This window comes from Heterodontus francisci, chromosome 27 (genome assembly GCF_036365525.1).
Source record: "Heterodontus francisci isolate sHetFra1 chromosome 27, sHetFra1.hap1, whole genome shotgun sequence".
NCBI lineage: Eukaryota > Metazoa > Chordata > Chondrichthyes > Heterodontiformes > Heterodontidae > Heterodontus > Heterodontus francisci.
The window spans coordinates 46,766,581-46,792,500 of record NC_090397.1 but is presented as its reverse complement, the minus strand read 5'-3'; the positions used below and the strand labels follow the sequence as shown (position 1 = coordinate 46,792,500).

At 41.9% G+C, this 25,920-nt stretch overlaps 1 protein-coding gene and 1 long non-coding RNA gene across 6 annotated transcripts in view; both read left to right on the top strand.

Moving 5' to 3' along the window:
• LOC137384792 (SRSF protein kinase 2-like) overlaps positions 1–4,767 on the top strand; it is a 328,433-nt gene extending 323,666 nt beyond the window's left edge. For all 5 annotated transcript variants that reach the window (XM_068059274.1, XM_068059278.1, XM_068059276.1 and 2 more), the window contains one exon: positions 2,894–4,767. In XM_068059274.1, coding sequence (XP_067915375.1) covers positions 2,894–3,078 — 185 coding nt within the window. In that variant the 3' untranslated portion in view covers positions 3,079–4,767. The remainder of the gene's footprint in view (positions 1–2,893) is intronic.
• A 2,367-nt stretch (positions 4,768–7,134) lies between these two features.
• LOC137384796 (uncharacterized) lies at positions 7,135–24,894 on the top strand. Its single transcript, XR_010977656.1, has 3 exons — positions 7,135–7,673; positions 15,199–15,290; positions 23,736–24,894. It is a non-coding gene; the product is annotated as an uncharacterized lncRNA (long non-coding RNA).
• The last annotated feature ends 1,026 nt before the right edge of the window (positions 24,895–25,920 follow it).

Below are 25,920 nucleotides of genomic sequence, written 5' to 3'. Positions count from 1 at the left end.
TGTCTCTCTCGCTCTCTCTCTCTCTCTCTCTCCCCGTCTCTCTCGCTCTCTCTCTCTCTCCCCGTCTCTCTCGCTCTCTCTCTCTCTCCCCGTCTCTCTCGCTCTCTCTCTCTCTCCCCCGTCTCTCTCGCTCTCTCTCTCTCTCCCCGTCTCTCTCGCTCTCTCTCTCTCTCCCCGTCTCTCTCGCTCTCTCTCTCTCTCCCCCTCTCTCTCGCTCTCTCTCTCTCTCCCCCTCTCTCTCGCGCTCTCTCTCTCTCCCCGTCTCTCTCGCGCTCTCTCTCTCTCCCCGTCTCTCTCGCGCTCTCTCTCTCTCCCCGTCTCTCTCGCGCTCTCTCTCTCTCCCCGTCTCTCTCGCGCTCTCTCTCTCTCCCCGTCTCTCTCGCGCTCTCTCTCTCTCCCCGTCTCTCTCGCGCTCTCTCTCTCTCCCCGTCTCTCTCGCGCTCTCTCTCTCTCCCCGTCTCTCTCGCGCTCTCTCTCTCTCCCCGTCTCTCTCGCGCTCTCTCTCTCTCCCCGTCTCTCTCGCGCTCTCTCTCTCTCCCCGTCTCTCTCGCTCTCTCTCTCTCTCTCCCCGTCTCTCTCGCTCTCTCTCTCTCTCCCCGTCTCTCTCGCTCTCTCGCTCTCTCTCCCCGTCTCTCTCGCTCTCTCTCGCTCTCTCTCCCCGTCTCTCTCGCTCTCTCTCTCTCTCTCTCCCCGTCTCTCTATCTCTCTCTCTCGCTCTCTCTCCCCGGCTCTCTCGCTCTCTCTCTCTCTCTCTCTCTCTCTCTCCCCCTCTCTCTCTCTCTCGCGCTCCCCCTCTCTTCTCCCCCCCCCCCCCCCACCCCGAATTTTGAGGACAATGTAATGAGTCTCAGTCAATGTTTCCACTAAGCTGCGGGGGTGTGCAGTAGCATCGCAGTCTAAGGTAATGCGCAGGCCTCGTCATGTGATAAATAAGGCAGCGGCCGCACAATGGACTGAAACAACCCATGCAAAACAGCTAAACTTTAAAGGAAACATTGGTCTCCGTGAAATTGTACATTTGATTTTTTTCCTCTGGAAGTAATTATTATTTGAAACCAGATTCCCAGCAAATGCAATTGATGCTGTTTTTATGACTTTAAATAAAAAGATTTGGGTAAATACTGTGAAATGGAATTAGTAACGCTGCAAATAATCAAATACTGTGAAACATATTAGCTTTTGAGATACTGGGGCAATAAAATGTTGTCAAGAAACTAACTGATCCAAGATGAATAATTTATAATGTCAGGTAATGGAGTTTCTTTTGAATTCCTTAGATTAAATTAATTGACAAGAGTCTACAATAGTCCAATTGTATGTGGTCTGTAGAAGAATTAGATTCAGTGGACTGAATGGCCTTTTTTATTTCATTTTTTCTTAAGATTGTATGTCCAATATCTGTTGAAACTGTTGTCACAACACTAACACTGAATAATTACAGTAAGAGGTGGATGTGGAGTTGGATCTGAAATAATAGATTTATTTCTTGTAAAAATGTTTCATATTATGATGAATGAAAATGCTTTTGAACAATGACATTGCAACTGAAGTATGAAATAGATTTCTTTTTGTAAGAATCTGAGATGAGTAAGTGCAGTTTTGAAAATTGGCTTCAGATCGCTACATGAAAAAATGTCTTCAGTGGTGAGTGCCAATACTCACAACTGGATATATCCATGTTTTCAATGAGTAGTAGCTAAAGTTTTAGTTCCACTGCCTGTGCTCAAACTTTAGGTCAAACTGTGTTTAGTGGTCGAACAGTCCTCCTTTGAAATGCTGATGTACATGAGTCTGTTAACTGAAGGAAGTAGATGAAATTCATTACTTTTTATGGTTGACTCATCAGCCGGAATTTTGCCCATTTTAAAAATAATTCCAGGTCTCAACCTTGCACTATAGCTGGCAGCATGCCCACCAGCGCGTTCTTACGAGAGGCAGCCTGTTGATTGTCCGCCTTACATCCACTGTCCAATTAAAGGTGGGGATGGTGAGGGTGCCTCCCTCTTGAGGAACCCTCTGAAGACCTTTCCATTTTTGAAAAATAAACTGTGGCCACAGCTGCCAGGCCACCATTGTGCAGGGGAAACCCCTCCACAGGATGGCCTGCGACTGCATCTGTGTCCCTCTGTTCCCTGCGGCTTTGGTGGGGAGGTAAGTCTAGGAGGCCTCGCGGGCACCCTGGCCAGCCACCAGCAAGCTGCCTCCAGGTACTTGCCGGGCTTTGGCCTCAGCAGGGTGCCTGTCGCATTCCCAATCACATTACAAGTGGCCGTTATATATTCAAATTGGCTACTTGCCGCTGTCAGGCGGGTAGCCCTTGCCACTTCCACCCCAACCTCCAGCAAGATCAGCCAAAGGCGGGAACTCGTTGGCCCAACGGCCTCTCCTCCTACCTTTTATCCAAGTCCCACCGTCAAAGTTGCCTTGGCGAGATGTGTAAGATTCTCTCCAGCATACTCATTTGCTGGAGAAGAAAGTAATTAATATTTTCAACATTGTGATATGAATGCTTCATTTGGCATAAAAGTGTTGCCTTAACTGCTTTAGTTAGTTTTCTTTCAGTCACATCAGAACTGAGCTGATGCTATGTGCTTTATCTCCTTTCAGGATAAATGGGAGCATTTGGTGAGCATCCCATATCGTCTTAGGCACTTTCAATCATAGTTGAGGGGCATTTGTTAATATGTGGCATGTTTTTCCACCCACCTTGTGTAAAGGCTACAGGTTTCAGTTTATAGAAAACTACCTGATTCTGAAAATTGCATCCTTGCTGTAGAGTTGCAAGAATCTGAAACCCAGATACATTTTTGCTTTCAGGATCTGCTCTTGCCCTAATTTTGATCTTCAGTGGACTCATGTGAATTTTACTGACTGCTTTGTACTTTATGTATAGGCGAATTACGACACATTACAAAACTGAAACCCTGGAGTTTATTTGATGTGCTAATAGAGAAATATGGATGGCCTCATGAAGAAGCTGTACAGTTCACTGACTTCTTGCTGCCCATGCTAGAAATGGTCCCTGAGAAACGAGCTTCTGCCGCAGAATGCCTCAGACACCCCTGGCTTGGTTCCTAGCAGCATTCACCAGCTTTCTTCAAGGAGCCAACGATCACTCCAGTGTTCATCACGAACCCAGCAAAGTGGCAAACTCTCAAACATCAGGGGTGTAAATCAGATGGCTCCAACATCGACCATTTTTCACTCTGAAGTACTGTTAATGTTTGAAATTTTGCTTTTGTGCACTGTGTTTTTGGGAAGGGTAGTTTTTGTCCTTAGCAAGAGGTAGTTGGCCAACTGACTCTGCTGAAACACTTAACATGTCTTGATGCTTTGTTTCTTGTGTTGCCTGACCTTCTCATGTTAAATTTCCTAACTGAAAGTAATGAGAAAAATGTTAGTTTTTTTTCACGTGTTTGGATATTTTTTGTACCTATTTATGAAAATTGTTTTAGCTGATGAGTATTAATATTGAATGACAAGATGATAAAAGGCAAGAAGCTACTGTATCAAGTAAGGAAGTAGCTGAGATATTGCAAAGTGCTGTACAATTGTATCCAATAGGAAAGAAGCATTATTCTTGTAAAATCTGTAGATTTTCCTGTAAAATACGTTTCCATAAAATATTGAAATGGGACTTAAACTGTAATTTGGCTACGAGAATGCACGTTTTGGAGCTTGTCTACTTATAAAGAAGGCTGTGTGTATTTTGCATTTGTTGCCTCAGTTAGTGTTGCATTGCTGAGTATCATACATTCATAAATGCCTTGTAATTAATTTTACAGTCCAACTGTACCCATAACCAACAGATTAATCCTAAAACAGCCCTTTAAAGTAGACCAGTTGTCTGGCCACGAGTATGTTTTGTAGTCATTGCAAAAGTCCCTTAATTGTCTTTCCTTATTTATGAAACAATACCTACAAGAATGGGCCTTCCACAAAGTTTAACATGACAAAATATTTCTTTTTAATGAAACTATCCTTACTGTGCTTCTGCATTGTAAGATCTATATCCAAGAAAAAGATTTGTGATTTCCTGTACTGAAGCTGGCAAAAGAAAGTAAAAAGGAAAAAGTGACTTTTCTATGTGCAGATATACTATTTTGTCACAAAAATTTATATGTTAAAATATTTTGCTGTGTCAGAATTCAGAAATGATAAATTCATTGATATAAGTGAAAATAAAAGTGGACATAATAAAACTTGTTTAAAACAATTTGCAGTACAGCAGACCCCACAGACTTTAGCATAAAGGAAAGTTGATCTTGGTCTGTTTACAGCATTGCTTTCTCAGCATCAGACAGTGGCGTAACAAATTGCACTGGTCTTTGTAGCTTTTTCAGGGATTAACAATGTAAATAGGAAGTATTTTTTTTAATCATCCATGTAAGCATTGCATTCTTGAAATGTAAGTTTAAATGTTTCCTGAGTTGCTGTGTGTAATGAAAGACTTATTAGGTAGCAGAATGTTGTGGTCAATTGCTATTCCGGCATGTTCCATCTCATTGCAAGTGACATTTTCTACTTGTCAGGTCTTCAAGTGTGCACTAGCCTCTAAACAGTCAATGATGTGAAAGTGAGCTGGCTAGTTTTATTCCCGTTTTCCACATTAATTATGGTGCCACCATTCCTAAATCTACCAATTGCTGGTTTATCCATCTGCCTTCGCAATAACTAGATTGTGGACAAAAGAATTCTGGTATTGTAACAATAGCCAATTGTTTCAGGTGCTTGTAACCGTCTAATTAAACTGTTTTGTTTCCACAAGTTGTGCTGCTCATTGGAATGGCAATAACAAGATAATTTGCTGTAATAACTTTCACACCAACATTCAGTTGTATATAGAATATTCTATGTATAATTCTGGAATAATATACAAATGGAAAATGTATGGCCTTTTTGTTGTCACCCACTCTAATGATATCTTAATTCAGTCAGTTTCCACATACAATAGGTAATTGTCCCTTCATCCACAAAGGGAAAAACACTTGGAAAAAATTGTTTCCTTTTAAAGGTTAGGTAACCTTCTATTCCTTCAATGTATGACTACAGCCTTATACTAAGTCTTGTCTGCAGTTTTATTTTTATCTGCATAAGCTATTTGTGAGCTCTGTTTACTATTTGAAATGCAGTGTTTCTGGGCTTCTGTTGGCCTGCCTTCTGGGTCTGTGAAGGACAGGCGTAGGAGGGATTCAGTTCCCAGCCATGGATTGTATCGATTAGTTAGATTCCAGACCACGATCCTCAAGAGTTGAGCTTCCCAGTAGTAATGCCTGAGATTGGGAAGGCTAATTCCACCTTATATTTTGGGGAGCAGTTGGTGTTGAGGTGTAGTTGTGATTTCTTGCCTGGTCATGTCAACTTGAATATGCACTTGCCAAGCATTCAGAATTGTTGGACTTAATCCTTTATCAGGATGGAGTAACCATCCTCACCTCGAATGGTCTTCTCCAGGATGAAAAAAGGTGCTCATTGATTAGTCTGGCCACTCCTCTGCTTTTGTTTGAGTAGGGGGCTATCATTGTTTGACTGAACCACTCGAGTTTGGCATCCTTTTGAGTGGGTAAGATGGGTTTCCTTCAGGAATTCCATGTCTGTTTGCTCTTGAGGTAGGTTAGATTTTTTTTCTGTTTTAATTGTTTAAGTTCCTTGATATTCGGGGAATTCTTGAGTTCAGCCATGGAGGTTGAGCCTTTAGGATAGTGAAGATCGGACTTTTTGTGGCCATTTCCTGGTTCACTTCCAATAACTAATTCATCTCCACTTGCATTTCAGGATATTAATTTCTAACTCCTTTATCTGCTGTTTGCCTATCTTTTGCACAACTGCTTGTTTGATATTCTCCAATTCGGTTTCCACCCTTCCCACAGCACGAAAACAACCCAACTAAAGTCATGAATGGCATTCTCTGACACTGACCATGATGCATCATCACTCCTAGACAGCTACAGTCTTTTACATGGTTGAACCCATCAGCCTCCTACAACACCTCTCCTCCATTATCCAGCTTGGTTTCATTCTTATATATAGAATTTCCTGTCCATCGCAAAGACTGCCTACTTCAATGTAACATCATCTACCTCTGCCCTACCTCAGCTCATCTGCCACTGAAATCCTTATCCATGCCTTTGACATTTCCAGACTTGATTATTCCAATTCTTTTCTGACTGGCCTTCCATTCTCCACCCTCCAAAATCTTCTCTGCTGTCTGTATCCTATCCTGCACAAGTCCTACTTGTTATTCACACCGGTAAACTCTGGCCTACATTGGTTCTCCAACACCTCAAATTTGAAATCCTCATTCTCATCTTTAAACCTCTCCCTGGCTTCCTCCCTCCTGTCTCTAACCACTTCTTGTGTATCATCCCTTCCTTTGCTCCAGCTTGAAGAGTTGAGAGACTTGCATGCTCTAGTGATGATTATCTACACATATAACATACAGAACCTTTGAAACAAAAAGCAAAAAGTGCTGGAAGCACTCAGCAGGTCAAGATACATCTGTGGAGAAAGAGAGGTAGGGTTAATGTTTCAGCTTTTGCCTTCCCCCTATTTATAACGAAGATTGATATTAAGTTGCATTTGTTTTTGTAAGCTTATGATAAAGTTTTATCTACTGCTTCCTGTTTCTTCCCCTAAAATGAATGAATTGCAATGTAAATGTGCATAGATCATTTGAATTTTATATCAGTAGGATGAAAACTTCTCAACAATGTAGGCAACTTTCTGGCCTTTGCTAAAAGGTTACTTAGTAGAGGTTAAAACTGGCTAGTGGAGTGCACATCCTTCTGTTAGCCCACAATTAGATGGAACTTATCAGGGGAAACTGAACTAATTCTACATTTGAAATAACCATTTATTGCACAAAATTCTTATCAAGGACATTTACAAGGTAGCAACTTGAAACAGTATACATACCAAGCATTTTTATCCTGAGTTGGCAGCTGAAGAGGGCGAGCATTTTGGATTAGTGATGTATAAAGTCCTGAAAATCTAGGAGTTGAAAACCCCACATCCAAGACTGCTAAATTTTATATTTATTATAATATGAAAATTGAATGAATGGAAAATAATGGACTTAACTATATTTTGGTACAGTCTTCCTCATTATTTGATTAAAGTTCAAGCTTCACACACAGCTTACCAATCCAACTACCTCCATTTCTGTGTGACATAATGAGGTTTTTACACTCCTATTAATCCTTTAAGATTTATGCACTCACTGTATTTTGGGGTTCATACTGCTTCTTTTGAGACAGGATCTGAAAGCATTGAGAGTGAGACTATGATGTGGAGAAAAGTGATCTGAACTCTCAATGCTTTCTAAAATGTAGTATTCTAGTACCTGTGACAGGCTATATAACTCATTGCATATGGAAGTTCAAATTTATTGTTTTTTTGAGATTCTTCTGAAGGAACAGTAATTTTTTCCAACCAAAGCCTGTTTTGTGTTTATGCTCATCACCCTCTGGTTTTACTTTTACTTCTGTTGTTTCGGTATGATTTTAAAAAGTTCGTAAAACAAAAAAGTTGCTGAATACTAGATTCTAAAAGTTAAGGATTTGTTTATTTGTGCAGAGCCAAACTAGATTCCTGATCACAGGTGTGGGTACTGTTCCGGAGAAATATGGAAGCATATTCATGTTGACCTCATTAAGGGCTGGATCACCAGTAAGGTAATCTATTTATCAGGTTTTGTTAAAAGTTTTACCTTGTATTGTCACAAACCAGACAAAATTTACCCCTCCAGAGATTGATCCTTTGAAGGGGTTGTCTAAAAAGAATGAACAAGACCTGTATAATGACTACATATGAGTAGTGCCTGACAGTCTGTGTGTAAGGTACCTCTGAAATTGTTTGTCTACTACACTTTTTTGCAGAGTGGAACATTATCAGTCAACACAATGTGCTCAAGCCCTAAAACTAATTTATTTTACTGATCTTTTTAAATCCACTTGTTTTGACAAATACTCTGCTCCCAGTGTTCCTCTCCAGGACTTCCTGATCTAGGATTTATGTCAGCTGCGCTAAGCTCTGAGTCAGCAGGTTCTGGGTCAAGTCCCATTCTAGGGCCTGAGCACCAAAATCTACACTGACACTCCAGTGCAGCACTGGTGGAGGGTGCTGTCTTTTGGATGAGACGTTAAACCGAGGCCCCATCTGCCTGCTCGAGTGAGTGTAAAAGATCCCATTTTGAAGAAGAGCAGGGGAGTTATCCCCAGTTTCCTGGCCAATATTTATCCCTCAATCAACATCACAAAAAAAATGATTATCTGGCCATTATCATTTGCTGTTTGTGGGAGTTTGCTGTGTGGAATTTGGCTGCCATGTTTCCTACCTTACATCAGTGACTACACTTCAAAAAGTACCTCATTGGCTGTAAAGTGCTTTGACGCGTCTGGTGGTTTTTTGCTTTTAGAACCAGGTCTGGCACTAAATAAAATGCCTTATATGTGGAAAGGACCCGTAATATACCACAAAGCAATGATCCAGATCTCCCAGCCCTCCCCCTGCCTCCCCCTCACCCCGCCAGCTCTGTTTGCAACTTTGCAGAATTGAGAATCACCCATTGTTCTTCAACTTCTGTTTCCTAATTGAAGGCTGTTAAATGAAGATTTTCTTCTTTTAGTTCTTGCTATACTTGTGTTGTGCAGAAGATCTTGCGCTCCAAACTGAAATAAACTTTGTTACATGCTTTCAGAGCTATAAATTTTGTTTGATTAGTCATGTGTTACTTGCGATGCTCACTCCAGCCTCAAACCTATTTAAAGGAGAATTCTTTCATTCTGCAGGTTTAAAAGAAATCTGGAGAAGGGAGCCCTCTGCTGTCAGTTTATGTAAAATGCCTGCAGAATCTGGGTGTGAGGAGGAGAAATTGGTGTGCATTGCACCAGTTTTTCAGGTGTTAAACAGACGCTATGCTAAATTTAGCAGTGGGATGACCTGTGCACAATCTACACATGCGTCAGGCCACTGCTAAAAGCTTTGACCCCATTTTTAGCCGTCTCAGGCAGTTGCCTGTAACAGGTGTTAGACCCCTTTTCTTATTTGTTCATGGGATGTGAGTGTTACTGGCAAGGCCAGCATTTGTTGCCCATTCCCTAATTGCCCTTGAGAAGGTGGTGGTGAACCGCCTTCCTGAACCGCTGCAGTCCATGTGATGTAGGTACCCTCATGCTGTTAGGGAGAGAGTTCCAGGATTTTGAACCAGCAAAAGTGAAGGAACAATTTTTCCAAGTCAGGCTGGTGTGTGACTTGGAGGGGAACTTGCAGGTAGTGGTGTTCCCATGCATCTGCTGCCCTTATCCTTCTAGGTGGCGGAGGTTGTGGATTTGGAAGGTACTGTGGAAGGAGCCTTGGCGAGTTGCTGCAGTGCATCTTATAGATGGTACATGCTACAGCTACTGTGGGCTGGTCGTGGAGGGAGTGAGTGTTTAAGATGGTAGATGGAGAGCCAATCAAGCTGGCTGCTTTGTCTTGAATGGTGTTGAGCTTCTTGAGTGTCGTTGGAGCTGCACCTATCCAGGCAAGTGGAGAGTATTCCATCGCACTCCTGATTTGTGCATTGTAAATGGTGGGCAGGCTTTGGGGAGTCAGGGGCTGAGTTACTCACTGCATAATTCCCAACCTCTGACCTGCTCTTGTTGCTACAGTATTTGTATGGCTGGTCCAGTTCAGTTTCTGGTTAACGGTAATCCCCAGGATGTTGATGCTGGGGGATTCAGTGCTGGTAATGTCGTTAAACGTCAAGGGTTGATGGTTAGCTTCTCTGTTGAAGGTGACCATTGCCTTGCACATGTCTGGCATGAATATTACTTGCCAATTATCAGCCCAAGCCTGAATGTTGTCCAGGTCTTGCCACATGCGGGCATGGACTGTTGCAGTATCTAAGGAGTTGCGAATGGTACTAAACATTGTGCAATCATCAACAAACATTACTACTCCTGACCTTATGTTGGAGGGAAGATCATTAATGAAGCAACTGAAGATAGTTGGGCCTAGGACACCAACCTGAGAAACTCCTGCAGCGATGTCCTGGGGCTCAGATGATTGGCCTCCAACAGCCACAATCATCAGCCTTTGGGCTAGGTATGACTCCAACCAGCGGAGAGCTCTTTCTCCCCCCACCACCCCCAATTCCCATTGAGTTAAATTTTGCTAGGGCTCCTTGATGCGATACTCTGTCAAATGCTACCTTGATGTCAAGGGAAGTCACTCTCACCTCTGAAATTCAGCTCCTTTGTCCATGTTTGGACCAAGGCTGTAATGAGGTCAGGAGCTGATTGGCCCTGGCAGAACTCAAACTGAGTATTTGTGAGCATGTTGCTGACTGTCACTTGATAGCACTATTGATGACACCTTCCATCACTTTGCTGATGATTGAGTGTAGGCTGATGGGACAGTAATTGGTTGGATTGGATTTGTCCTGCTTTCTGTGACCAGGACATACCGGGGCAATTTTCCAGAGCGTGGGTAGATGCCAGTGCTGTGCCTGAACTGGAACAGCTTGGCTAAAGGCACGACTACGTCTGGAGCACAGGTCTTCAGTACTTCTGGCTGAAAATGTTTATAAATGTTTCCACTTTGTCTTTTACACTGACCTGCTTGCCTCCACCATCATTGAGGATGGGGATGCTCATGGAGCCTCCTCCAATGGTTAGTTGTTTAATTGTCCACCACCACTCTCGACTGGATGCGGTGGGACTACAGGGCTTTAATCTGATCTGTTGGTTGTGGGATCACTTAGCTCTGTCTATGGAATGCTGCCTCTGCTGTTTAGCATGCATGCATGTCCTTTGCTGTAGCTTCACCAGCTTGCCACCTCTTTTTGATATGCCCGGTGCTGCTCCTGGTGTGCTTTACTACACTCCTTATTGAACCAGAGTTGGGCCCTTGGATTGATGGTAATGGTAGATGAGGGATCTGTCGGGCCATGAGGTTACAGATTGTGGTTGAATGCAATGCTGCTCCTGCTGATGGCCCACAGCAATTCATAGATGCTCAGTTGTGACCTGCTGGATCTGTTTTGAGTCTATCCCATTTATAGCAGCCTACCAAATTCATGGTCAAAGTTTACAAATTTCACAGTTACAGCATTTTAAGAATCGTGAATTTCATGTATTTAAATCATAAATTTCAGGGTGTTGCAACAAACCATGAAAATTATCTATTTAAAACAAGAAAAGACAAGGGAGGTTCCTGCTTTCAAATGACATTCATTGTATACTCAAAGACTATTGTTAAAAGCTGACTATAAACAGGTCACATTCTTTACTCACTGAAGACTGCAACTGTGTCTTTCTTCATTCCCTGTCTCTGCACTGTGAACACCTGTCCATGTTTAGACACGGTTCTCTTGGGTCCACAGAGTTTGTTGTAATTGTCAGATGGCACGTGTTAGCCTTGCAAGGTGGGGATTCTGCATTCCGCAGAATTCCAAAACTACAGCAGGCAAGGTACAATCTGCTTTTGCAATTCATTTATAAGCAGGAATCTCCAGCCTGCAGTTCTTGTCAAAGTCCGGAATTGCATCAAACAAAGTTAAATTCATCAACAGCTGCATTTGGGCAGGGTCAAAGATGCATGCCGCTTTCAGGAATGCCGCAGAATGTTGTTGAAACCTCTGAGACACTTTTTCTTCACCGGTATACTTTTCCCCATAGTAGTAATATTATTTGAGCTTCTTTGCATGCAAGAAAACACCTGTTGAGTACAGACATTTAATTCAGTGTCATCAGAGTGGTTTCGCTCAAACTGTGCTTCAGCCCAGAATAGTACATATGTTACTTTATTGTAAGCCTTGTGCATTGCGACGTGTCGAGATTCAAGCCAAGTGATAAAATCCATCAGTCATGTCGCATTCTTGGCAACAAACTGAACCTCCTCATTAAGCATTGTTTAGGAAGTACAGACGAAAAGCAAAAGGCGGTGGAGTTGCATTGCTGGTTAAAGAGGAAATTAACGCAATAGTGAGGAAAAATATTAGCTCTGACGATTTGGAATCTGTGTGGGTAGAGCTGAGAAACACTAAGGGGCAAAAAACATTAGTGGGGATTGTGTATAGACCCCCAAACTGTAGTGGTGATGTTGGGAATGGCATGAAACAGGAAATTAGAGACGCATGCGATAAAGGAGCATCTGTAATTATGGGTGACCTTAATCAGCATATAGATTGGGCAAATCAAATTAGTCACAATACTGTAGAGGAGGAATTCTTGGAGTTTTCTGGACCAATACGTTGAGGAACCAACTCGAGAACAGTCCTCCTAGACTGGGTATTGTGTAATGAGAGAGGAATAATTGACAATCTAGTGGTGCGAGACCCATTGGGGATGAGCGACAATAATATGATAGAATTCTTCATCAAGATGGAGAGTGACGTAGTTGATTCTGAGACTAGGATCCTGAATCTTTGTAAAGGAAACTACGAAGGTATGAGGCATGAGTTGGCTATGATGGATTGAGAAATGTTACTTAAAGGGATGACGGTAGATAGGCAATGGCAAACATTTGAAGAGTGCATGGATGAACTGCAACAATTGTTTATCCCTGTCTGGCGCAAAAGTAAAATGGGAAAGGTAGCCAAACCATGACTTACAAGGGAAATTAGACATGGCATTAGATCCAAGGAAGAGGCATATAAATTTGCCAGCAAAAACAACAGACCTGAGGATTGGGAGCAGTTTAGAATTCAGTAAAGGAGGACCAAGGGATTGATTAAGAAGGGGAAAATAGAGTACGAGAGCAAGCTTGCGGGGAACGTAACTGACTGTAAAAGTTTCTATAGGTATGTGAAGAGAAAAAAATTGGTGAACACAAATTTTGGTCCCTTACAGTCAAACAGGGGAATTTAATATGGGGAACAAAGAAATGGCTGACCAACTACATGCATAGTTTGGTTCTGTCTTCACAAAGGAGGACACAAATATCTTACCAGAAATATTGGGGAACACAGGGCTTAGTGAGAGAGAGGAACTGAAGGAAATCAGTATTAGTAGAGGAATGGTGTTGGGGAAATTGATGGGATTGAAGGCCGATAAATCCCCAGGGCCTGATGGTATGCATCCCAGAGTACTTAAGGAAGTGGCCCTCGAAATAGTGGATGCATTGGTGGTCATCTTCCAAGATGGGCGGCACAGTGGCGCAGTGGTTAGCGCCGCAGCCTCACAGCTCCAGGCACCCGGGTTCAATTCTGGGTACTGCATGTGCAGAGTTTGCAAGTTCTCCCTGTGACCGCGTGGGTTTTTGCCGGGTGCTCTGGTTTCCTCCCACCGCCAAAGACTTGCAGGTGATAGGTAAATTGGCCATTGTAAATTGCCCCTAGTGTAGGTAGGTGGTAGGGAATATGGGATTACTGTAGGGCTAGTATAAATGGGTGGTTCTTGGTTGGCACAGACTTGGTGGGCCGAAGAGCCTGTTTCAGTGCTGTATATCTAAATAAATAAATAAAAGATTCTATAGACTCTGAAACAGTTCCTACAGATTGAAGGGTAGCTAACGTAACCCCACTGTTTAAAAAGGGAGGTAGAGAGAAAGCAGGGAATTATAGACCAGTCAGCCTGACGTCGGTAGTGGGGAAACTTTCAGAGTCCATTATCAAAGATTTTATAGCAGAGCACTTCAAGAACAGTGGTAGAATCGGGCAGAATCAGCATGGATTTACGAAAGGGAAATCATGCTTGACAAATCTTCTAAAATTCTTCGAGGATGTTACTAGTAGAGTTGATGAGGGGGAGCCAGTGGATGTGGTTTATTTGGACTTTCAGAAGGCTTTCGACAAAGTCCCACATAAGAAATTAGCGTGTAAAATTAAAGCGTATGGGATTGGGGGTAGTGTATTGCGATGGATAGAAAATTGGTTGGCAGGCAGGAAACAAAGTCTATGGATAAATGGGTCTTCTTCGAATGGCAGGCAGTGACTAGTGGGGTACCGCAGGGATCGGTGCTAGGACCCCAGCTATTCACAATATATATTAATGATTTAGATGAGGGAACTAAATGTAATATCTCCAAATTTGCAGATGGCACAAATCTGGGTGGGAGGGTGAGTTGTGAGGAGGATGCAGAGAGGCTTCAGGGTGATTTGGACAAGTTGAGTGAGTGGACTAATGCATGGCAGATGCAGCATAATGTGGATAAATGTGAGGTTATCCACTTTGGTAGCAAAAACAGGAAGGCAGATTATTATCTGACTGGCTATAAATGAGAGAGGGGAATATGCAATGAGACCTGGATGTTCTCGTACACCAGTCGCTGAAGGTAAGTATGCAGGTGCAACAGGCGGTAAAAAAGGCAAATGGTATGTTGGCCTTCATTGCGAGAGAATTTGAGTATAGGAGCAGGGATGTCTTGCTGCAATTATACAGGCCCTTGGTGAGGCCATACCTGGAATATTGTGTGCAGTTTTGGTCTCCTTATGTGAGGAAGGATGTTCTTGCTATAGAGAGAGTGCAGCGAAGGTTTACTGGACTTATTCCTGGGATGGCGGGACTGACATATGAGGAGAGATTGAGTCGGTTAGGATTATATTCGCTGGAGTTCAGAAGAGTGAGCGGTGATCACATAGAAACCTATAAAATTCTAACAGGACTTGACAGGGTAGATGCAGGATGTTCCCGATGGTGGGGGAGTCCAGAACCAGGGGTCATAGTCTCAGGATACGGGGTAAACCTTTCAGGACTGAGATGAGGAGAAATTTCTTCACGCAGAGAGTGGTGAGCCTGTGGAATTCGCTACCACAGAAAGCAGTTGAGGCCAAAACATTGTATGTTTTCAAGGAGTTAGATATAGCTCTTGAGTCTAAAGGGATCAAAGGGTATGGGGTGAAAGCTGGAACAGGCTAGTGAGTTGGATGATCAGCCATGATCATAATGAATGGTGGAGCAGGCTCAAGGGGCTGAATGTCCTACTCCTGCTCCTATTTTCTCTGTTTCTAGAAGGGTTACACTGTCTGTTAAAACTTGTCTTTTCACTGTCAGTGAATCAATCTTCTGAGACAAAGTCTGAGTAGTATTTCAGATGAGCTGCATGATGCTGTACTGCCCAAAACCAAGAATTCCAACATGTAGTTACTGGCTCTGGAGGAAGGGCGATATTTGCAATGGCTTGCCTGTATCGAAACTTGTGACGAGGGCAGTGTTTGAACATCTTTTTACTGTAGATGATCAGTTTGTCAACTTTACCAAACTTGCTTTTCCACAGCTCACTGACAAGAGAAATTACATGCGTATCTCTGGAATATGGACAGCATTAGGCAGTACATCTTGGAGCATGGATTTGAAAGATTTTGTCATGTAAGTTGCATTTGTCACTAATGAAAGCACAGTTTGAAATCTGCACTGTATTTTGCAACGGTTTTGATTATCGCTTGGGAAACTGGTGTAATTAATAGCTTCTAAGTGAATGCAGTCTGCGAGCACTGTTGTTAGCTTTCCTGACTGTGTGTGCATCTTTGACCTTGCCAGATATGAAATCAAACCAAACATGCAGCACATAGTTGTTTTTCTCATTCGTGGACTTATCACAAATAATTGCAAAAGACTCGCCTGGATTAATCTGAGACTTCATCTCCTCAGTGTGTAGCAAAAACCTTCGGTAGGTAGTCCTGTCGTAGTTTATTTGCACTTAACAAGCAAGCACAATTTTGCACATTACATTGAATGAATACCCACAGCTTTGGGTGATCAAGTTTTTCCTATGGTGTGTTGGCACTTGGAAAAACATCCGCAAGTTCCATTGTAACCAACTGATGATTTTCTGAGCTCTCTGTTGACGACTTTATAAGAGATGACATTTTATTTGCATGTTCGTTTTCCAGCAATGCGATGTCAGATGCTCTCTTTCCATTGCAATGGCTTTCAGACTCTGGCACTGAACCATTGCCTGCTGTGTGTGATCCAATGAAATATTGCAGCTTGTACAAACAGTATTCCACCATCGACATGCAGAACCAAATTCTTTCACTCGATATACTGTAATGGTTGTGACCATTTTTGATTTGCTTATTCTGACATTCTCACTTACCTGCTAATACTTGAGACTGCTTCTCTCAAAACTGGTAGATGATGAAGGGCTCCCAGTGTCAATCACTAAAACATGCAATGTTCGCAATGTGCCCAGTAATCACCGAGGTGACCTTGTGTCAACGAATAAAATGCACAAAGTTTGCAAAATGGCCAATTTCACGGAGGACCCAAGATTTCACGGTCCATGACACATTTTCCACAGCTGTGAATTTGTTAGGGCCCTACCTATTTAGCATTGTGGTAGTGCCACACAACAGAATGGAGGATGTCCTCAGTGTGAAGATAGGACTTTGTCTCCACAGGCCTGTGCAGTCGTCATTCCTACCAGTACTGGCATTGACAGATGTGTCTGCAACAGGTAGATTGGTGAGGGCGAAGTAGGTTTTTCCTTCTTGTTGATTCTCTCACCAGGCCACAGGGCCAGTTTGGCAGATGTGTCCTTTAGGAATCTGTCAGCTCAGTGAGTAGTGGTGCTATCGAGCCACTCTTGGTGATGGATATTGAAGCCCCAACCCAGAATACTTTCTGTGCCCTTGCTACCATCAGTGATTCTTCCAAGTGGTTTTTCACATGGAGCAGCACTGACTCATTAGCTGAGGGAAGGCAATAGATGGTAATCAGCAAGAGGTTTCCTTGCCCATGTTTGACCTGGTGCCATGGGGTCCAGAGTCAACATTGAAGACTCACAGGGCCACTCCCTCCTGACTGTATACCACTGTGCCAGCACACCTGATGGGTCTGTTCTGCTGATGGGACAGGGCATACCCAGTGATGGTGATGGAAGAGTCTGGACATTGGCTGTAAGGTATGATTAATTGAGTATGACTATGTCAGGTTGTTGCTTGACTAGTCTGTGAGCAGCTCTCCCAATTTTGGCACAAGTCCCCAGATGTTGGTGAGGAGGATTTTGCAGCATCAAATGGGCATAGGCTGCAAGACGCTGACAGCTTGGGCAATAATGAGGCCTGATGACCAATTTTGGGCAACGTCAGGCCTCCCAGTTGGTGCACCACTGTTTGTGGATACTGTAGACCCTGTAAAAACACACAAGAACATAGTTGAAACAAAGGGGCCACAGCACACAGATGGCCAAGGAATTGTAGACAGTACAGAAAAACATGCTGAAACAAAAGAAATGCTACCAGACTGTGTCTTTGCACGTACCAGATAAAGGAGTCGCTATGGACACGAGATAAGATTAGGCTCACAGTAGACAATGGGAAATTGTAAGGAAGCAAGAAGTGCTGACCAGATTCTCACTGAACCAAATAAGGAATTATCATTGTCATTATACCAGACCCCTGTGAGTAAGTAAGAGGGGAGGGTCTTGGAAACCAGATTTAACCCCTGACTGAAACTGGGGAAGGCACGAGAGCCCTGGGGAAGAATGCTCGAGAAGATACCCCTGAGTCAAGGGCTCAGAACAGAAGGGCAGCCGCAAGTCTGAGACTGATCACCTCATCCCTTGGCGGGTCGTATACTGTGCAAGCAGTGAGAGCTTGTACTTATTCTTGATACTATGCAAATAGTAAGAGCTTATACGATGGTTTAATGTGTGAATAAAATACTGATATACCTTTCACCAGTCAGCTTTTGTGAATTCTTTAAGAGTAAGTGCAGATTAGGCACAATACGAACATGAGCCATAACCAATTTCCACACCCAGATGTTGTCTGTTCTGCAACACCAGCATGAGATTTTAATTTTGTTCTCTACAAACTTTACGTATGCTGTTTTGGACCTTGAGAATGCTTCGACTAGTTGGGATTTTTGTCCATTTTTAGCTTGGATCAGTAGTAGCACTCTTTCTTCTGAATCAGAAGGTCATGGATTTATGCATCACTATGCACTTGAGCCCATAAATCCAGACTGATAGTTCAGTGTACTACTGAGGGAGTAGTGCATTGTCAGATGCCATCTTTTGGATGAGGTGTTAAACAAAGCCCAGCCTACCTGTGAAGGTGGATGTAAAAGAACTGATACTGCTATTGAAAGAAAAGCAGGGGATTTCTCCCAGACTTCCATGTATTTAATAAGATTCCATAAAAAGATCATCGAAAAAAAATTAGAGTGCATGGAACTGGAAGTGACCTTATGACCTTGGTAATTGGTTGGGAGGAAGGAGACAGAAATTGGGATAAAGAGAATGTTCTCCGATCAGGTAGCAATAAATGGTGTTCTCCAGGGCTCTGTACTGGGACCTCAGGTTTTTTACGTACAGCAATGATTTGGATGAAGGAATAGAGTTGTATATCCAAGTTGCAAATGACACTAAGTGAGGTGACACAGTACATAGAATTATATAGTCTACAGCCCAGAAATAGGCCATTCAGCCCTAATGGCCTATGCTGGCATTTATCCTCTACATGAGCCTCCCTCACCCTGTTTTCATCTAACCCTGTCAGCATATCCTTCTAGTCTTTTCTCCATCACGTGTTTATCCAGATTTCCCTTAAAGGCATCTATTCTACTACCCCCATTCTTAGCAATCTTTGGGTAAAGCAGTTTCTCCTGAATTACCATTTGTATTTATTAATGACTATCTTATATTTATGACTTCTAGTTCCGGACTCTTCCCCTCCCCCCCCCCCCCACCTCTTCCACCACACACACAAAGAAAAGATTTTCTTTATGTTTATCTTATAAGTTGTGTACATAGGAGCAGGATGTTACAAAGTACATAGCACAGACTGAGTATATACATAAATGATTTGGAGGAAAGTATTGGTGGTCTGATTAGCAAGTTTGCAGACGACACTAAGATTGGTGGAGTAGCAGATAGTGAAGGGGACTGTCAGAGAATACAGCAGAATATGGATAGATTGGAGAGTTGGGCAGAGAAATGGCAGATGGAGTTCAATCAGGGCAAATGCGAGGTGATGCATTTTGGAAGGTCCAATTCAAGAGTGAACTATACAATAAATGGAAAAGTCCTGGGAGAAATTTATGTACAGAGAGATTTGGGTGTTCAGGTCCATTGTTCCCTGAAGGTGGCAACGCAGGTCAATAGAGTGGTCAAGAAGGCATACGGCATGCTTTCCTTCATTGGACGGGGTATTGAGTACAAGAGTTGGCAGGTCATGTTATAGTTGTATAGACTTTGGTTCGGCCACATTTGGAATACTGCGTGCAGTTCTGGTCGCCACATTACCAAAAGGATGTAGATGCTTTGGAGAGGGTGCAGAGGAGGTTCACCAGGATGTTGCCTGGTATGGAGGGTGCTAGCTATGAAGAGAGGTTGAGTAGATTAGGATTATTTTCATTAGAAAGACGGAGGTTGAGGGGGGACCTGATTGAGGTGTACAAAATCATGAGAGGTATAGACAGGGTGGATAGCAAGAAGCTTTTTCCCCAGAGTGGGGGATTCAATTACGAGGGGTCACGAGTTCAAAGTGAGAGGGGAAAAGTTTAGGGGGGATATGCGTGGAAAGTTCTTTACGCAGAGGGTGGTGGGTGCCTGGAACGCGTTGCCAGCGGAGGTGGTAGACGCGGGCACGATAGCGTCTTTTAAGATGTATCTAGACAGATACATGAATGGGCAGGAAGCAAAGAGATACAGACCCTTAGAAAATAGGCGACATGTTTAGATAGAGGATCTGGCTTGGAGGGCCGAAGGGCCTGTTCCTGTGCTGTAATTTTCTTTGTTCTTTGAGTGGACGAAAGTGTGGCAGATGGAGTTCAATGTGGGTAGGTGTGTGGTCATCCACTTTGTATCTGAGAAAGACAAACCAGAATAATTTCAGAGATTGTGAAGGAGCAAATGGACTTGAGTCCAGGTACAGAAATCAGTGAAATCTAGTGCACAAAAAAATCAAAAAGGCTTATGAAATGGTGTCTTTTATCTCAAGGGTGTTGAAATACAAATGTGACGAAGTAATGCTCAGTCAGACTGCATCTTGTGTTTTGGGCACTGCCCCTCAGCAAATATATAATTTGCTTTGGAGGGCACAGAGCAGATTCACTAGAATTATACCAGGGTTTAAGGGGTTAAATCACAGAGATTGCATAAATTTGGTTTGTTTTCCCTTGTTTAGAGTCCATCCAACGTGTTTAAAATGGTAAAAGGGATTCAATAGAGTAAATTCAGAGAAAGTTTCCTCTGGTGGTGGAGGATACAGAATAAGGGGCATAATCTTAAATCTGTGCCATTTAGGAGTGGTCAGGAAGCAGAGTGGAAATCTCTCTTACAAAAGGCCCAATTGAAATTTAAGGCAGAAATAGATTTTTGTCCAGTAAGGATAGCAAGGGATATGAAGCAAATGCAAAGAAATGGAGTTGAGGTACTATCAGCTGTGATCTAATGGTTGAATGGTTTAAGGGTTGAATGGCCTGTTTCTATGTCTTGGCTAATGTTTATCCCTCAACTAACGTCACTAAAATGCACAATTAACAGAAGTGTGCATCATAAGCAAGACTTCCTAATATATTTCTAGTGAATCACTTGTGGTGTCACTCAGGCAAGTCAAAGTCTTTCTCTTGCTTGTTGTCACTATTGGTTTGTCTCTTGCTATGCTTCTATATACATATATTAAAAATAAAGGTCTTGGAAACAATATTTCATGATTTTCTACCATTTTGGATAAGCTGTTTATTTGTATGTGAAGAATGAAGACATCATTAAGCAAGTCAGACTTTATTTGTTCATCGGCTGTGCTTCTCATTCTTAATTGCCCTTGACAAAGTGTTGGTGAGCCACCTTCTTGAACCACTGCAGTCCATGTGGTGTAGATACACCCACAGTGCTGTTACGGAGGGAGTTCCAGGATTTTAACCCTGTGATGGTGAAGGAACAGCGATTATAGTTCCATGTCAAGATGGTATGTGAATATGAGGGGAATGTGCAGGTGGGGGTGTTCCCACGCACCTGCCACCTTTGTTCTTCTAGGTAGTAGACGTTGTGGGTTTGGATGGTGCCGTCGAAGGAGTCTTGACAAGTTGCGGCAGTGTATCTTGTAGATGGTACACACTGCTACCACTGTGTGCGCTGGTGATGCAGTGATTGAATGTTCAAGGTGGTGGATGAAGTGCCAATCAAGAAGGCTCCTTCGTCCTGGATGCTGTCGAGCTGCTTGAGTCTTGTTGGAGCTGCACTCATCTAAGCAAGTGGAGGATATTCCATCACGTACCTGATTGGTGCCTTGTAGCTGGAGGACAGGCTTTGGGGAATCAGGAACGGAAATTCCCAGGCTCTGACCTGTTCTTGCAGCCCACAATATTTATAATGGTTGGTCCAGTTCAGTTTCTGGTCAACAGTAACCCTCAGGCTGTTGATGGTGGGAGATTCAATGATGGTAATGCCATTGAACGTCAAGGGGAGGTGGTTAGATTCTGTTGTTGGAAATGGGTCATTGCCTGCTAGTTATGTAGCACAAATGATACTTGCTGCTTCAGTCCAAGCCTGAATATTGCTTCACGCAGGCATTGCTTCAGTGTCTGAAGTAGTACCATGTGAGTGCCTGGGAGAAAGCACTCATTAACTACTGCGGTTACTATTGCTAATTGCAACACTTCATACTGGTTGTGAATTCCTTGCACACAAAGCTGGAAGTACCTTCTGTTTTCCTCCAGATGAGATCAAGAGCTGAGAGACCACCTTCACTATTACCTTGACTGACTTTAGGATGAATGAGTTCAAGACTGATCGACCCATGATTGCATTAAATGCAATCAGGAATGAAGTAACAGGAGCAAAAGAACTGGCATTCTCTGGGCTGGAGCCAACTAACAAAAACTTTAAAGCACTTACTGCCAGTACCCCTCTCCTCTATACATTGCCTAATCTAAAAATAATTCTGAATGTTTGGGAGAAGATGGCCTAAGGTGTAAAACACATCCTTTCTAATGAATTCAAAGGGACAAGATCCCAAATTCTGAAGTACTGGAGTATTCAGCAGTAACAGGAATAGCTGTGACTTGAGGTTGCAGTCTACTTTCTGGTTTCTACTGCGTCTAGAACATTCAACTCTTCCAGCGAAACCTCTCTAAAAGTAGCACAAGCCAGATGAATATTTTCATTGCATCTTGCATCATTCAGGTGGAGCTCATCATTTCTTAAAAGTTTTGTTGGTAGTTAGTGTTACTAATTCTAATACCAGCACATCAAGGTAAACCATAGTGACACTTGGAAGGACCACTTTAACAACTGGAAGCTCTAGTTAGAAAATTAGTTAGCTGATTTGGTGATAAACCTTGCCAAAAGTGAATTTGCAAAAGCGCGTGTAACCTAGCTAGGGCATATAGTAGGACAAGGGCAAGTTCCCAAGAACTGCAAAAGTACAAGCATCGGTGGAGTTTCCACTCAACACTAAATGGGCAATCGTGAAGTTTTTGGGGATGTGTGGTTTTTACCAAATTGTCGCACGATAGCTGCTGCAATGACAGATTTGCTACAAAAAAAAAGAAAGCCAAGCTAATGTGGTCAGAAGCATGCCAAGCATCTTGAGTCTGAAAGCTATTTTTTAATCAATGAACAATGTTGGCTGCCCTGAATTTCAGTAAGCCCTTCAAGGTAGCAATTGATGTTTGTGCAGTCCTGTCGGAAGATGAAGAATCAGACATAGAAAGGCCAGTGGGATATTTATCCAAAAAGCTAAATCGACATGAAAAGCGATATTCAACAGTGGAAAAAGAAACCCTCTGCTTACCACTAGCTTGTAAACATTGTGACATATATGTCTACCACGCCTAGAGAGACACGCTGGTATATGCTGATCACTATCATAACCCACTAGCCTTTGTGGAAAAAATCAAAAATCCAGAATGTTGGACTATTTCCATGGAGTTTCCTGTTGCTGTGCTATCACTTAAAGATTATCCACATTGTGGGAAAATACAATCTAAATGCTGATGCTTTGTCTAGAATTTGCTTTGAGTTATCAGAGTACAAAGAACAACTGTCTTTGTTACAGGTAGAGTGAATGAGAATGTGTTTTAATATTTCTTCATCATTTTCCCCCAGACTTTGTAATGAAATGCATTTAAAAATGGCATTTCATTCCTCCAAGGATGGAGATGTCATGAAAGTGCTTTTATTTTTAACTTTTTTTTTGAGGACGGATGGTTGAAGATTGTGACGATGAATTCAGTTGGGACTGAAGTGATTCCATGGATGCTGGACTTTCTTTTGTTAAAAAGGTCACTGGAAGGACTTGCACTTAAACATTTACTGGATGTCACTTGTCTTCAGCTAAGTAAAGAAGTCTTGTTGACCAGGGGAGTTGCTTACAGAGAAGTGACACGTAAAGAGTTGGTTTCCTTCTGAATACTGTTTTAAGTTAGTTAGGGGCTCAGCCTGCTGAGAGAAACACCCAACTAATTTTTTCTCTACCTCGAGAAACCCAGCAAATCCAGTGTGTGATAGCTGAAACCCCTGCTGCTACAGTAATTCTTACCAGCGCCTGAGAAGAACTGCTCCAGAAAGATCCCAGTGACAGTTGTCTACATATTTGGGACACCAGACTATAGGGACAACTGCTATCATTCCATAATCATCTTTTCCTTCAAGAATAAACAAATATTTAGCCAAAGTGTTTTTTGTTAAAAGATTGCTGGAGAGAAAACTTTATTTTTTCCTTAACCATGTGTGGCTAATTTTAAAAATGCACTTTCATATTTCAATGTGTGTGTTTCATATATTTTTGTTAAAACTTGGAACCTATATTTTTTAACTGTAGAGGCTGACTACTGGGTGTTTTTTTTTTTACTGGAAAGCAGGTGATTTCAAGTAAACACCATCTGGGGTTTGACTGAAGAGCTATTCTTTGTCGTGACAAGAATTTATGATTAGCAGGAGACTTGCCTGAAAAAAAGATGCTGGTTTTTGGACTAAAAGAGGCAGTTGGAATCAGCATATGGACCTGCCAGGAGATCAGAAGAAAAACCAGACCGATGTTACTTCCCTTTGACGAATCCCTGCTATTGAAAAGCAAAGGCCTGTACAAAGTGGTACTCTTGCCTCCTGTATTTTTGATGACATCCTGAATACTTTCAGAAACCTTGCCTCTTTATAAAAGTACTTTGTATTGATTGTGTGTAAGAACTGAAACTTTGTTGCTGTACTTGATGTAAGACCTATGTGAAGCCTTCTGCAGTTGAATTTCTTTAATTGCCTACCCAAACAAGACTGTTCATCAACCTCACCTGGAGAGATTCCTAGTGACAGCTAACTATTTGACTTTGGGACAGCTCATCCATATTCAGTATTTTTTTTATTCCTTCTATTTGTTTGTAACAGCTGTGAACAAAAATCTCTTTTCTCCCCAGTTAACTGGTTTTTGGATGTGTGTGCATGTGCGTGAGGGCTAGACTAAAAATAAGGAGCTTTAATATTTCAATTCATGTATATATTTACTTCATTATTGGTTAAAACTTGGTTTATAATAAATAGATAATTTTGTTTATTAAAGAACTCTAGGTGTGCTTTATTCTAGGGACAAAGAGTATCTAATTGGCTGTTTTTGCAAGAACATTAATATGTGACCTGTGGAGAAGTGGGACTGAATTAACAGTGCACTCCTCCCACCTCAGTCGTACCAGTATTATTCAGTAAAGATGCAAAGCATTGTATTATAATAAATTAATTTAGTTCTATTAAAGAAACCTGGTTGGTGGTGTTTTCTAAAATAAAAAGAGTATATAATTGGCCATATCCCTACTGGGTAAACATTTAAGTATAGGTTGTGACCCATAGAGAAGTGGAAGAGAGAAAGACAGCGCACTCCGCCTGCCTTGGTTGTAACACACTGTTTAGCTGGGGGAAGTTATGGGTTGTCCAAAGCTCACTATTAGACACCAATCTGAAAAGGTTTACACAAAGGCACTGACAAGATACCATTGGTAAACATATGAAACTCGACCCCCTTCTTCCTCATCAAATCCACATATAATATATCTATTTTGGCATTAGGCTGAGATTAGTCTCCACTTGTTAGTTATCTGAAGAAAGATTCTGGTTCTTCCAAGAAGCATAAGTTTCTCAGTACCTACAGGAACTGAGTTTGGGTATCGCTTTAAGTGACTGAAAACAATCTGAACCCAATCCTGATTGTTATGGTTAAGATGGTGGATACCAAGACATTGAAAGTAATGCCTGGGAGAAAATATTTACGAATTGAAACTTTACAAAGGAGAGTGAGGGAAATCAAGGAGACAAAAGTGAAGAATAAAAAGATACTGAGATGGAACAGAAAATTACAGAGACAATCCAAAGTAAATAGTGAAAATAATGGGAATATAAGCTTTATAGATTTAGCATACCTGCATCCATTGCAATTTGGTTCCATGGGGCTTCAAAAATCTGTTTGGGACTTGGTCTGAAAGGATTTTAGATTGAGGCAATTCACCACCACTCCTCATAGATTGACAGCAATTACCATTTATATGTGGATGTTGAACAAAGATGAAAAATACTTTGTTTAAATGTTAATGTAGCTAACTAGTAAGATGAAAAGCATCCTGATTTTAATCCTCATTTTAAACAAAGCTTTATTTAACTAGATAGTCTAATCCATTTTTTAAAGGCAATGTTAATGGGAACATATTTTGATTATCTTTAATGTTTCACAAATCCAGCCTGTAGTTATCTTTTAAAAATTACTCATTAATTGCATGAAACTTGCAATGTGCTTATTGGGATCACTTCAGTTGATAATTTTACCATAGCAAAAAGATCTCAAACTGACGTAATTGTTCAACTTCCACAAAAGTGTATGTAGAATATATATAAATATATCACAACTGTATTAAAGCGAGCAGAATTAAGAGTAAGAATTTTGAATGTTGCACTTGCAAACCTATGTCATTATCAAAGAATTGTATTAACATTCTCCTCCATCTCCTCATTTATGTTTGTTCAATAAGTGCTGATGAGATCAGAGGAAAATATGAATGAGTTATGGAG